At 40.0% G+C, this 14627-nt stretch overlaps 1 protein-coding gene across 1 annotated transcript; it reads left to right on the top strand.

The window, feature by feature from the left end:
• The first annotated feature begins 4 nt into the window (after positions 1-4).
• cdk16 (cyclin dependent kinase 16) lies at positions 5-13384 on the top strand. The gene is made up of 17 exons (XM_084069295.1): positions 5-395; positions 3713-3853; positions 3985-4113; positions 4822-4925; positions 5689-5802; positions 6381-6437; positions 7113-7227; positions 7458-7552; positions 7971-8033; positions 8234-8357; positions 8978-9098; positions 9480-9577; positions 9722-9827; positions 10267-10309; positions 10932-11022; positions 11730-11789; positions 12390-13384. Exons 2-17 carry the CDS (start codon positions 3730-3732, stop codon positions 12416-12418), a joined length of 1473 nt encoding a protein of 490 aa, XP_083925421.1. The 5' UTR covers positions 5-395; positions 3713-3729; the 3' UTR covers positions 12419-13384.
• Positions 13385-14627: the final 1243 nt, after the last annotated feature.

Here is a 14627-nt window from a genome sequence, read left to right as displayed (position 1 = left end):
CGGGACTAGTCGGAATGGGCGAGTACCATATTATTTACCTTCATCCGCAAACTCACAACCTGCACGTCTTCTTCAACAGACTGGAGGAGAGCGCATCGCAGTAAGAGAGACCACAAAGTAATACCAAAGCATATATACCAACGATCGAGACACGAATACGTTTATGCAGTAAAAGCTAGTCTGGCAGCCTGCGCACATGCACGAATACGTGTCTCTCAACAGCAGCAGCAGCAGCAGAACTGACTCAATCCGTTGTGATCCGTTCGCATCGAGCCGCTCCTCCATGGGGACTGACTGACAGACAGAGACAGACAGACAGCGGGCGGTCATGGCTGAAGACTTCTGGGACTAACAGATTACACTCAACCACCGCATTATAGAGACAAAGCCCTCCGGTGAGTGAAACTGCAGGCGTGTAATACGTGCCATTCGACATACTATAGCCTACGATGAATACGTTAATAACCACTTCATAAACCGCTATAACTGGCCATATTATCTGAGAATCTATCTGACTGATCGAGTGACATTATGTTGAAGCTCTGTAACGTACGTCTTTGCAATGTCCAGAATCAACTGCAGACATACGTGTTGTTGTGTTCGTTATGCCGTTAGACAAGCCAGCAGCTCTAGTGGTTAGCAGTATTTGGACTGAATATCAAAACGCTCGCCCCAAAACCTAGTCCCCCCGGGGTAAACCCTGCGACCTCGGAACGGTCGCCACCTGGTATTCCTAAACGTAACCGTACAGTAAACTATGCCTAAACCACCTGGTCCGCGGAAAAAAATGGGGCGAGCGTGTTTTGGGGCGACTCTTCCTGTTGCCTTTGGACTTGTATTATTATGCCTCTTTGCTGTATGCTAGCTTGCTACCGGTGAACGCTTATTGTGGACACTTGATTGGCTGGCCGCCGCAAACTAGCTAATCCTTGTAGATGTATTTATTGGTTAGTTTGCCAGCTAGTTATACAACTCACTGATTGCCTAAATAACGAGCTTACAATTTCTGTGGACTCACAGATTGGTTGCTTGGACCAATTCTACAAAATTATACATGGGGTGGCAATGGGTGGCACGGTGAAATGTAGGGGTGGCATGAATTAGGTATTATATTTTGTAGGGTAATTATTTATGTATATAAATATAGTGTATAACTTTTTCCACTGGTTGTTACTTGTATACAAGCCAGATGGTACTGAAAAGGTAAATACATATTCCACATGTTCTATGTGATAATACATTCAGTTCCCTCCTCTTTTCAGATGATATCCTATTTGAAATTTCCATGAATTACTGGTATTGGATTTGAGGCTGTTAATTATTCTGTTGATTGGGACACACTGGACAGGATGTTCAGGAGTTCATCAATGTGTCCGAGGTGAATGCTATGCAGGGTAACAATTGGAGTCAGTCAATAGGGGAGTGTGTGGGTCAAAAAGGCTACACACAATGTAGTTACAGACTAAATTTCAGTTAAGTTAACATAGTAAACGTATCCATGCTTTCCAAGTAGTTTGCGCTTCCTGTGTCTATTTTCTTATCTGAGAATCTATCTGACTGATCGAGTGACATTATGTTGAAGCTCTGTAACGTACGTCTTTGCAATGTCCAGAATCAACTGCAGACATACGTGTTGTTGTGTTCGTTATGCCGTTAGACAAGCCAGCAGCTCTAGTGGTTAGCAGTATTTGGACTGAATATCAAAACGCTCGCCCCAAAACCTAGCCCCCCCGGGGTAAACCCTGCGACCTCGGAACGGTCGCCACCTGGTATTCCTAAACGTAACCGTACAGTAAACTATGCCTAAACCACCTGGTCCGCGGAAAAAAATGGGGCGAGCGTGTTTTGGGGCGACTCTTCCTGTTGCCTTTGGACTTGTATTATTATGCCTCTTTGCTGTATGCTAGCTTGCTACCGGTGAACGCTTATTGTGGACACTTGATTGGCTGGCCGCCGCAAACTAGCTAATCCTTGTAGATGTATTTATTGGTTAGTTTGCCAGCTAGTTATACAACTCACTGATTGCCTAAATAACGAGCTTACAATTTCTGTGGACTCACAGATTGGTTGCTTGGACCAATTCTACAAAATTATACATGGGGTGGCAATGGGTGGCACGGTGAAATGTAGGGGTGGCATGAATTAGGTATTATATTTTGTAGGGTAATTATTTATGTATATAAATATAGTGTATAACTTTTTCCACTGGTTGTTACTTGTATACAAGCCAGATGGTACTGAAAAGGTAAATACATATTCCACATGTTCTATGTGATAATACATTCAGTTCCCTCCTCTTTTCAGATGATATCCTATTTGAAATTTCCATGAATTACTGGTATTGGATTTGAGGCTGTTAATTATTCTGTTGATTGGGACACACTGGACAGGATGTTCAGGAGTTCATCAATGTGTCCGAGGTGAATGCTATGCAGGGTAACAATTGGAGTCAGTCAATAGGGGAGTGTGTGGGTCAAAAAGGCTACACACAATGTAGTTACAGACTAAATTTCAGTTAAGTTAACATAGTAAACGTATCCATGCTTTCCAAGTAGTTTGCGCTTCCTGTGTCTATTTTTCTGTCAACCAGCAGACAGGGAGGGAGGGAAACAGAGAGCTTATTAATTATTAAAAGCTAATTAATTTTGATTCAGCTTTTGGCTGCATCATTTCAGCAAATGAAAAGTTGACCATTCGATTTTTAAGAGCTTTCATATACAGTAGGACTGTCTGCTGTAGGTTAGGCTACTTAATGTGTATGTTTTCAAGGATCTGTCCATGGTGCTGAATATGTCACACACATTGCCAGCCAGATACACGTACACATGAGATACCACAGGGGTACGTTAGAGAAAATGGGCAAAATAAATAAATTACTCTTTAATGATAATACTTTGAATAACTTTGTGTGTGCTGAATGATCTGTAAAGTGTTTAGGGTTCAGATAGGCAATTGTGCTTACTAGTTGGGCGATTTCTTGTTGAGCAATTGAGCACAAAATAGCAACATAATGGAGTGGGTGATGTGTACTCAGTCTGCACAGATCACCTACAGTAAGATCTTTATCTTGTTCTGTCCATGTACAAGGCCTTCACAATAGAGTAAAAGAGTTACTGAAACCCCCCCATGTCTCAACCCACTACATCCTTTTTTCCCCTTATTTTGTTTGACTATGTACCTTTGTGGGGAGTGGACTAGTGCATCAAATCTGCATCAAATCAAATCTGACTCCTGTCATGACTCCCCTCTCTCTGCTCTCGGTTTCCTATCTCTAAATAAAGCATAAAATGCCAAAAATGTACATGTAGAAAAGCACCTACTGTAGGGTAGACAGAAATAGGATCACCATGACAACACCAGAGGCAGAAACTAATATAAGCACAGTAGCACACATTCCCAGTCGCTTTCATTGAAACGGCAAAGTGATATCATATGCCAGTGATTCTCAAACGTATTAATTTCAAGGACCCAATAGCTCTAGAGTTATAGACTGGTATTGCCCCTTTCAATCCCCGTCAGGAAACCCTGAGGGTCCCTGGACCCAAAACCACTGTCATACGCCTATTGGTCAACAGATGCTATGCTACACCACTGGTTTTGGTTGTGTCACTTCATCCTTCTTCATGATCTTTCTAGGAATAGTGTGTATGCATAGCACCATGTCTGACACAGAAATGACTAGAATGTAATCATAGAATGATTACCTGTACAGGTGCGCTGACACCCCCAATGGAGAGCATGAGGAAGATCAAACGCCAGCTGTCAGTCACCGCAGGGAGGGGTGGGGCAGGGGGTTGGGACAGAACCATCAGCGAAACAGTCAACCAAGACGTGACATCACACAGCGACTCCGGTAACTATACACACACATACACATTTAAAGTCATTCATCATTGATTCATTGTTTTGTTTCTTTGATTGGGTTTTCTTAGGATTCTTCATCCTTTCCTCTTTGTCTCTCTTTCTCTCCTCTACTTTCTCAAGAGGTGGAGTCAGGGAGTGTTTTAGGCCGAGGAAGTTCTCTCCACTCTGTCCTCCAGTCATACAGTTCCTCCCTGAGGAGACCCAGACGATTGGGTAGAAGTCTGAGCTCCTTCCTCCACCACAGACTAGGTACTACTACTGCCTCTGCTACTGTATACTGTACTACTTCTACTTACTAGTACTTCTACTATAGAGTATCTGAGTGGGTAGAGAGGCCTCTTGGGAATTGGAAGGTCAGTGGTTCACCCCCTGTTCCACCCAGTATATGGGTTGTAAGTAACCCTGAGCAGTCATTTAACCCTTAACGGCTCCACACAGGCTCTGTATTTATAGTGCCCACTGCTAGGATTTACAAATGGATACATTTAAACACTGAGGATTTTACTGTGTACTAGAGCCCTATGAAATGTCTTAAATTGTTTTCCCCAAATTCCGTTTTATTTTTGGGTAATGTCAAAAAGACTTTGTATACATCTTTCCGCTCATCAAATTATTGGCTTAGGAATGCGACTATAACAAAAAAATCGCCATGAATTCAAGGCTTCATGGGGTGTGTAATTGATAAAATAAGTATTTTTGGGTGAACATCCCTTAAATGTTGTCTTTTCCCGGTCTTAAAGGCTGGATTACAGTAAATTGATTATATTTTCTGGGTTAGGGTTATGTATTAGATGCTGTTTTGTCATATCCACATTGTTACTCCAAAACGACTTTGTGAATAACTTCTGAAAGCACCAGTAGTTATCCCCAAAATATCGTCACATTATCGATATTAAGATGATTTTATTGCGATGTTTGATTATGTCCACTAAGTGTATGTATTGTTTGTGTGTGTAGAGATAGTCCACGAAGATGTTAAGATGCGTTCTGATGGGGAGAGTGATCAGAACTCAGACGACCACAGTCCTGTTAGACTTCGCCTCCGCAATAAGAATACTGAGGTGCGAGCGTGCACACACACACACACACACACACACACACACACACACACACACACACACACACACACACACACACACACGCAATTTCCCTCCCACGATCATTGCATGTGTCAATACATACACACCAAAGGTCGTGTTAGGCTGGTAATTACTGATTTTGGCCTTTTTTTTAAATAACAAATACTGGAAAATGTAATTCCGTCTGGACATCTTGGCCTGTATAAAATCCTCATATGATTATGGTACTTGACCCACACTGTAATATCCCCTCTTGCCGACTCTTCAGCAACACAGTAATTCATTCTAACAACATATTAATTATAACTTTATGAACAGACATGACTAGGAATTGTCCACTAAGTATTGTCCAACACAGCACTTACTACAGACAGATGGACCTCCATGTAACATACAGTTGGCTGTGGTAACTCCACATATATTGGAGGACTCAGGAGGGATGTGGTTGCCTTCACCTTCAAGTAGTCCAAGAGATTGACATGCTCAACTGACAGGGCTATTCTGTTGACTTATTGTCAGGGGGGGTTCTAAAATACACAATCACAAAAGGAACATTTTCCATTTGCACTCACAAAATAACATGCTTTAAAGTTTAATGCATATCATCTGTAAGGTTAAGATTAAAGGTCAGTTAAAATGTTACACTGTCAGATGTATATATTTTGCGTGTGTGATTAAAGGTCAGTTAAAATGTTACACTGTCAGATGTATATATTTCGCGTGTGTGTGTGTGCGCATTTTTCAGGACATCAACAAGCGTCTGTCATTACCAGCTGATATTAGACTCCCCGATGGCTACCTGGAGAAGTTTAACTTGAAAGAACAACCTCTTAGTAGAAGACTACGTCGAGTTTCACTGGTATCTACTTTACTTTGCTGTATTCTACTATGGTCACCCATACGCTACTACACTCTACTTATTACTTTGGCATTATTTGTCCCACACTATTTCACTGAGACAATCTTGTGATGATCCAGACTAGAGAACATCTCTGATAAAATCTGTATTTGACAAGCATTTAACTGACAAAACGAAAGTCGAAGCTGCCCACGGTTAGTTCCTGTTGGCTTGGTGCATTTGAGTCCATGAACTTTAAGATACCCTACAGTATGGCCACTACCCTCAAGTCAGTGGTGTGGCAACACTTTGGTTTCCCCTTGAGTTATATAAACAAAGAGTTTGTAGTTGATATGCAATATATCTTGTCAGGCAATAACTCAAAGATGATAGGACAAGGACAAATTAACAGGCATCACAAGGAAAACAAGTGTGGAAAGATATTTCTCAGCCAACTAAGAAACATTTTGTTCTTTACAAAACAAGACTGATAGTCTACAAATGGCACCGTTGTTAATGCTGTAAAATAATCATGCCTTTTGTCTTTGTCTTTTTTTTTTGTCTGTGCCTGTCTGTGTCTTGTTGTCTGTCTTCTGCAGTCAGAGATTGGTTTTGGGAAACTGGAGACTTATGTCAAACTGGACAAACTGGGAGAGGTATAAGACCATGCCTTTTTTCCTCTCTCTCTGTTTTAATTTCTCTTCTCTTCTCTTTTCTTGCCTGTCTGTATTGTATTATATGCTCTGTGCAGCACTTTGGTTCACCCTTGGTCGTTGGAAATGTGCTATACAAATAAAGTTAGATTTTGATTTGATTTGATGTGACTTCTGAACCTGTGCTCAACTCTGACCTGTACTTCTGACTCCTTACACCAGGGGTCTTCAACAGTTACTTCAGGGGGGCCGCCAAATCTTTGTGTGATTTCTTTATTTTTAACCACTTCAACCCTAGAATCCGTATTCTGAGGGGAACATTAGCCGAAAATAGCAGATCTACAAGCACACAACGTGATTTTCGGCAAAGAGGTTTGGTGTAGAGGGAAAAAAGAGCAGACCAGGAACAGAGCCAACGGTCAAGTCTACTAAGTATTGAGGGTTTCAGTGGTTAAATGTCTGAAATAAACTAAAGACATTAATTCACACAACACTGATTGTCTATGAAGGGTAGGTCTCTGCTTCATCTTTCTCTCAGCTAAGGGGTCCTTGGCCTGATAAACGTTGAAGACCCCTGTCTTACTACTACACCTGACCTTTAAACCATAGAGTTTTATTTTACTTACATAATCTTGTAGTTTTATCATTACCTCTCCCTCTGTCTGTCTATCTCTCTAGGGGACTTATGCTACGGTTTATAAGGGAAAGAGTAAACTGACAGACAACCTTGTTGCTCTGAAGGAAATCAGATTGGAGCATGAGGAGGGAGCACCTTGCACTGCCATCAGAGAAGGTTCCTACCTTCCACCTTACTTAGCACTTATTAGACAGTGATGAAAGAAGTTCCCACATGTTTTACTTAATAGCACAGTGTAGAAATACTCTGTTAAAAGTAAAAGTGTGGTTTTCAAAATGTACTTAGGTTAAAGGGTATCAAAATCAAAATATACTTAAAGTACTAAAAGTAAAAGTACTCATTATGCAGAATGTCCCATTTCACACGTTCTTTTTTCTTCCTTTTAGTGTCACTGCTGAAGGATTTAAAACATGCCAACATTGTCACGCTACATGACATCATTCACACACAGAAGACTCTTACATTGGTGTTTGAATATCTGGTGAGTTACACGCACGCACACATTTTTACACATGAACTAACGTTTATCCTGTGACCTGAGGAAGTCGGTCGTATCAGCGGATCTCCAAAGATATCTATAAATCCCCATATATGGATCCCTGATAACTCATAGTCCTGAATCATAGACTATCCTCCAAGTATATGCCATATATGGAGATCCCTGATGGCATCAATATGATATCATTGTACTGACATCATAGCCTGACCTACTGGAGGGGCGTGCGTTCCCAACGGCGCTGTTCCCAATGGGCATCAGCCTAGCAATAATAATAACCTAGATTTTTATCCTGGTTCACTGACTTAAGAGTCCACAGCTCAGCCATGGAAACAACATATTTATTTACTTTTCTAAATGTGTGTTTATGTATGTGCATTTTGTGTTTGTGTGTGTTTGTCAGGACAAGGATTTGAAGCAGTACTTGGATGACTGTGGAAACTGCATCCATGTTAACAATGTAAAGGTAAAAGAACATTTTTATAGTGTAATACAGAAACATTTTCCACTTTGTCAAATTAAGTTATAGAGATAGAACTATGAAGTGATGTAAAGACATCATATAAATGATAAACTGAGTTGTGAAGTTGTTATCCCAACATTTATTAAAGGCTTCACTTGGAACTGAATTAGTCAATTAACATTTACTTTGCTTTTCCTCTGCAGCTGTTTCTGTTCCAGTTACTGCGAGGTTTAAAATTTTGCCACAACCGAAAGATTCTTCACAGAGACTTAAAACCACAAAACCTCTTGATCAATGACAAGGGAGAACTGAAACTAGCTGACTTCGGTAAACAGAGAGAGTGAGATTGGGAGATAATAAGCTCACAGAACTGGAATTTATACATTTTACTGCCATATTTTTTATATGAAACAACTAGTTTGTGCTATCTGTTTTATGATGTTTCCTAATAACTAGAACTGGAACTGGAATTGACACATTTTACTGACATATAGTTGCCACATCAACTCCCTACTTGAATTCTAGAATGCCTATTTTGGGCTTAACATCCAGTGAAAATAGCAGATGTACAAGCTCACAACTCGTCATGTTGCGAGTTTGCGCATTGGTTGTTTTCGGCAAAGATATTTAGTGTAGACCAAAAACGGGAGAAGGCTAGTAATGAGCCCTTGGGAATCCGGTCAACTAAGTATAGGGTTTAAGAGGATAAGAACCACTCTATGCTGTACTAGAATGATTAAGAGAGAGGACATTGGTGCTCAAGCACTCTTGAATGTCAGGAATGGTTTGACTTTGCCTCCTCTACTGGGATTATGTCTCTGTGATGTCACCCGTCCACAAGAACACAGAATGTCATTTAGACCTATTAGCTGCGTGACTGATAATGAATGCTTTCTTTATTTATATCCAAATCAAGTACACGGTTGAATGAATGTTGTTTGTCTCAGGTTTGGCGAGAGCAAAATCCATACCAACTAAAACGTTCTCTAATGAAGTAGTGACGTTATGGTACCGTCCCCCTGATGTGCTGCTGGGCACTACCGACTACTCTACACACATAGATATGTGGTGAGTACTATGAATACTACTACTACTGCTGCTGCTGACTATTCTGACATCCGTTAGCGCTACTACCATTAGTAGTAACGTTTTTTTTATTCATCACACTGCCCACAACAATGCTTGATAGCGGCACTGTTTGTGTGTGTATGTGTGTTCCTGTGAACAAAAGGACACTACAATGAATGCATAGATTTTCATGAAACCTTGGCAGTAGGCTGCCCCAAAGAGATGATTAACTTATGAGTAGAGAACGTGGATTTTCAAGAAATTTGGTGGGAATTATCTTGTAGGGTACGGTTTACACCGTTCCACTGCAAACCAATGCGGTACATGCTCGGAAACATTCTGTGGTGCTGTGGAAAAGCTTGTGTTGCATTGCGTCTACAGGGGCGTGGGATGTATTTTCTATGAGATGTCGACAGGCAGACCACTGTTTCCAGGATCTACAGTAGAAGAAGAACTGCACTTTATCTTCAAACTACTAGGTACAATGCACGCACGCACGCACGCACACACACACACAGTTAGACAACACTAGGACCAATGTTTCTGATACTACTTAGTTTAAGTTGAATGTAATGTTGCTGACGTGTGTGTGTGTGTGTGTGCGCACGTGCTTTCATGTCTAGGAACTCCCACAGAAGACAGCTGGTTTGGTATCAGTCGCAATGAAGAGTTTCGGTCCTTTAACTTTCCTCGCTACCACGCAGAGAGAATGATGGACCACACACCTCGGTATACCCCCCAACACACACACACACACACACACACACACACACACACACACACACACACAAATATACATGAGGATGAGAATGGGAAGGGAGGAGGAAGTAGAGGGGGGGTCAAAATATTTATTTTTGGCAAAGGGCCAAAAAAGAAAAGAAAAACCTTGTTAATGCATGAATATTAAGAAGTATGCTTGATAAGGTACACCTCTCGTGCGACATCCTCATTGGTCATACCTCCTAAGAATTACATTTCTCTTGGTTAATGTGTACATGGGAACCTGAAAATGTCAAATGTATTTTAAGAAAACATAACAATAATAATAATTAAAAAAAAATAAGATAATAAGCTGCTTGGTTGTGGAGTGAAAATATTTACATTAATTGTATGTATATGTTTATGTTCATGTGTTTGTGTTTGTGTGCATGTGCGTGTGCGTCTCCAGGCTAGACAATGAAGGTGTGGACCTCCTCTCCAAGTTACTGCAGGTACCACCTGGATAACATCTCTTCATCACTCTACTGTCTACTTTCTTCTTACTTTAAACAGCACTATGTAACTTTTAAACAACGATATAGCATATTATGTCCCACAATATTATAAAGTTACATGTTTAAGCAATAACAATCATCCTTCCATAAATGTATAGACCCAGGGGGGTCCCTGCTCGGGACTTGACTGTATTACTATGTATAGGGGAGAGAATGAGTTTCATCCTGGCATTTGCCAAGGCACCAAGGCAGAACTGCCAGTCAAAGCGAAGACTGGCCTGGATCACAGATGCTTGCAGAGACTCTTGGGTAATGAAGTCAAAGACGTTGGCTGCCATGTTATTTGTGTCCATAGTGGCCACTGATACCCCAAATTACTAATTATCTGTATGCAATATGAATCAATGTACTGTAAAATAAATGCAGATTCTCTCACTTGAGAGAAGCATTAAACAGATTCAGATAGGGTACTGTTTGGAGTCAGTGTATGAGTCTTTAATAACAAATAAGCTTATGATTTTGAACTAGGCAAACGTTGTACTTTGGGGTGTGTGTGTGTGTGTGTGTGTGTGTGTGTGTGTGTGTGTGTGTGTGTGTGTGTGTGTGTGTGTGTTTTCAGTTTGAAGGGAAGAAAAGATTGTCAGCAGAGGAGTCAATGAGTCATCAATACTTCAGGAACCTCGGAGATCAAATTGTAAAACTGCCTGACAGTAAGTAACACACACACGCACACGCACACACACACAAAGATAACTTGAGAAAGTGACTCGCTAAAACCCACTTTCAGGATGAGAACCGGTGCCTATCATTCAGGGACCACAGCAGCATCAAAAGGGACAAAACATTTTTATGAAGTTTAATAGGTGCAAATAATAACTAACTATTAAACGTAATTAAACATTTTGAGATGATCCGTGTGCTGCAGCTATTTCCCTTCTGACTTAATAACATCCATCACACAGAACGTTTTAATATAAGAGTATATAAGAGTAATACAGTTATTTTAGATAATACAAATGGTATATTGATTTTCTAAAGGGTGAATTACAGTACCTATACCTAGCAACTTGAAAGTCTCCTCGGGTGTTTTTCCACGTTTCAATATGAACAGCAATGAATGTTGTTTAGTGTCCATTAGTGTTTTAAGTTTGACTAGACTGATACATTTTTCAGTATTGTTCATATTACTGTGTTCAGTGTGTTCAGGTGAAGTTAACTCAAACAACAAATTAGAGCGTGTTTCAAATAGTGGTTTAAATGATTACTGGCTTTGCTCATTCTATTTTCTCTTTAAATGAGCCTCAGACTGGTGATTAATTAACATGTAGGCAGCCAGCCTATTAATGTTTTAGAAGTGGTTGTATATTATATACATTATATTAATTTAATATATTGCTTTGTGATTGTTGTGCTTTAGCATCATCCATCTTCTGTTTGACTAACATTCAATTGGAGAAAGAAACGCTGACAGAACCTGGTAAATATCTCACACACACATTTTAGACATAGAGCCTCTGTCCTACTCCACCATTCCAAAAGTTTCAAACATAACAGCTGCTCTCCCTATTTATTTATTTTTTACAAAATTAGCAGTACAATTTAGCTGCAATCACCAATTAAGGGGGCCAAGAAGGCACAGACAGAAACTTGATACATAGTGGAGTTATGTCATTGGTTACAAAGTTGTGATTTGTAATGTTTGTGTAATGTGTAGTGAAACAGAATGGTGAATTACTGTGCAAATGAAATGGCCAAAGATAAATAGGCCTCATGGTCTAAGAAGGTCTATGGCTGAGGAATAACTTAATGACTTGCATTAAGACAAGCTTGGAGTGTTGAAACCTTCTGTAACCATGTGTAATCTATTAAAGGTATAATGAGCAGGATGTTCCCTCTGGAAAAAAAATAATAAAATGATCCTACTCAATCATTACGTATGGCCCACTAGTATTTTGTGTCTGCAGAGAACCTGCCTTCTGCCTGTATTTATTACTTTTGAAGATTCTCTGCAGTTTCTGTCAAACTTTATGTGAGCTTGCTACTCTCTACCCCCCTCTGTCTCTCTCTCTCTTTGTAGTCAAGAATGTATCCAGTCTGCTCTGCTGAAAGGTTTAAGAAGATGATCAAGAAGAAAGGAGGAAAATGAGGAATGAAGGGATTATTCTAAATCCTTCAAACTAAAAACGATAAAATGTAGACATAGAAACATGAAAGGGTGTGGAAAAAGCAGTTGAACTTTAACCGCAATCAATGTATGGTGTGACCTGACAAATATAAATAAATCTAGATTCACGATCAATATTTTATCTATAGATATAGTTACTGTAGTGTCAATTCCATCGAGCATTACTCTCCTCTCCTCATTTCTCCTCAGTCCCCAGTTCCTCAGGCAAGACAACACTTCCTTACTTTAACAGTGAATTTAATTTTCTTCGTGTTTTGGCTGATTGGTTCAGAGAGCTACAGTATGTAGCTATTATGGGGCATGCTGGGAATCATGTTCTTCCTGGGTCCTGTGGAGCCTGTTTATTTGTCTGGTTTAGAATTTGGGTATGTTTGGTTTTGAGTTTGGGAATTTCTGGTTTAGAGTTAGATATGTCGGTTATGTTTGGATTAGAATTAGGGTATGTTTGGTTCAGAGTTAATGTATGTTTGCTTTAGGGATACACCGTTTGGTTTATTATTAGGGTATGTTTGGTTTAAAGTTGGGGTGTGTTTTTAGGGTATGTTGGGTTTAGGGCTAGGCTGTTTGGTTTATTGTTAATGTTTGGTTTAGATATGAGGTTCCTGGGACTCTTTTTATTGATGCAATAACAGCTCCTGTCTAAGGCAATAAGACCTTCCAAACAAACCAGTAGGTTTTGAGACGCATTGCTCAGAGGAAAATGTGCAAGATGTCACCTACTAAACACTCCACACAGGGGGTTGTTTCTGCAGTTATTTTTATATTCAGCTTTGATATTACAGTTGTTGTGACATTGAGCCAAAACAACCATGTTCAATTCCTCTTCTAGGTGCATTTGGCCTTTATCATAAAGCCCTGCCCACCAACCTCACCTTTTTTCAAACCAAGTCAAACAAACTATTGATTTATGAGATGAATGGATAATCTGTGAGGATTCTGATGGCTTCATTCTGAAAGAATAATGCATATTAATTGTGTTGTTTGTTGTTCAAAACACCAGTTATATATTTTTTCAGGTGGTTTTAAGTTGATTACAGAATCATTTACATTTCTTGCTAGAGAGTGTTACCTATAGAGACCTGACTCTAATTGTTTAAGCTGCTGTGAATATTTATATATTTATGTACTGTAGGCCTATGTGTGCATGTGGAAATCACATTGAATTATTTAAAGAAATACAATGTACAAGCATTAGCTTGTATAGTTCACCAAAATTAATCATCAGCTATAATTTAGTAGCAGGCCTGACTGCTAAATAAACATACAAATTAACGGGCATGAGTGGATTTAGTCAACTGGAAACTATACAGTCATATGCAGGGACGTGCACAGATAGACTCTAGGTGGTGCTAGAGCACCTGCCCTTTGCCCTCTTGACCAGAAGTGCCCTTTTTGAAAAAAATAAGAAAAAAACGTTTTTGTTTTTTTTTTTCCAGTTTACAGCAGGGGTCTTCAACAGGGGGTCCGGGGCCCCTAGGGGGTCCTCAGAGTTACTACAGGGGGTCCGACAAATCTTTATGTGATATGATTTTTCTTTTTACCATCACCACTCGAAACCTAGCATCCCTTTTCTGAGGAGAACTATAGCCAAAAATAGCAGATCTACAAGCTCACAACGCCTCGCGCTGCGAGGCGTTGTGGGCTTGTAGATCGGCTATTTTTGGCAAAGAGGTATAGGTGTAGAGGGAAAAAAGAGCAAAGCACCTGCCCCTCAAAATGTCTGTGCACGCCACTGGTCATATGCCTGACCTCTAATCCTTGACTATGGTCAAGGTTTTCCACTTCACAGTGATCCACTCTTCTCTACATTTGATAGATTCTCTTATTGTGGGTTAACTCTTTGAATGTAATTTTACTATAAACACTTTATCTATTTAGTATTGTCCTGCCAGTTTTTAAATAGGTTGGGGTTAGGTAAAGTCGTGCATGGGTTAGGGTTACGGCCATGGGTCAATCTTAGGGGCCAGGGTTCAATGTCGAGGGTAATTTCAGGTCTTGTCGATGTTGTTGGAGGTAACATATTGTTCCCTTTCTCTCCATTTGCCTGAGAAGGGGAATGTCTTTGTAAACAATAACTGCATTACATTTTGACCGGATCTTGGATTATTATGTAATAATTTATTTAATGAT

Source organism: Gymnoscopelus microlampas (assembly GCF_963454915.1).
Source record: "Gymnoscopelus microlampas genome assembly, chromosome: 10".
NCBI classification, from domain to species: Eukaryota; Metazoa; Chordata; class Actinopteri; order Myctophiformes; family Myctophidae; genus Gymnoscopelus; species Gymnoscopelus microlampas.
This window is presented reverse-complemented; position numbering and strand designations above follow the sequence as displayed.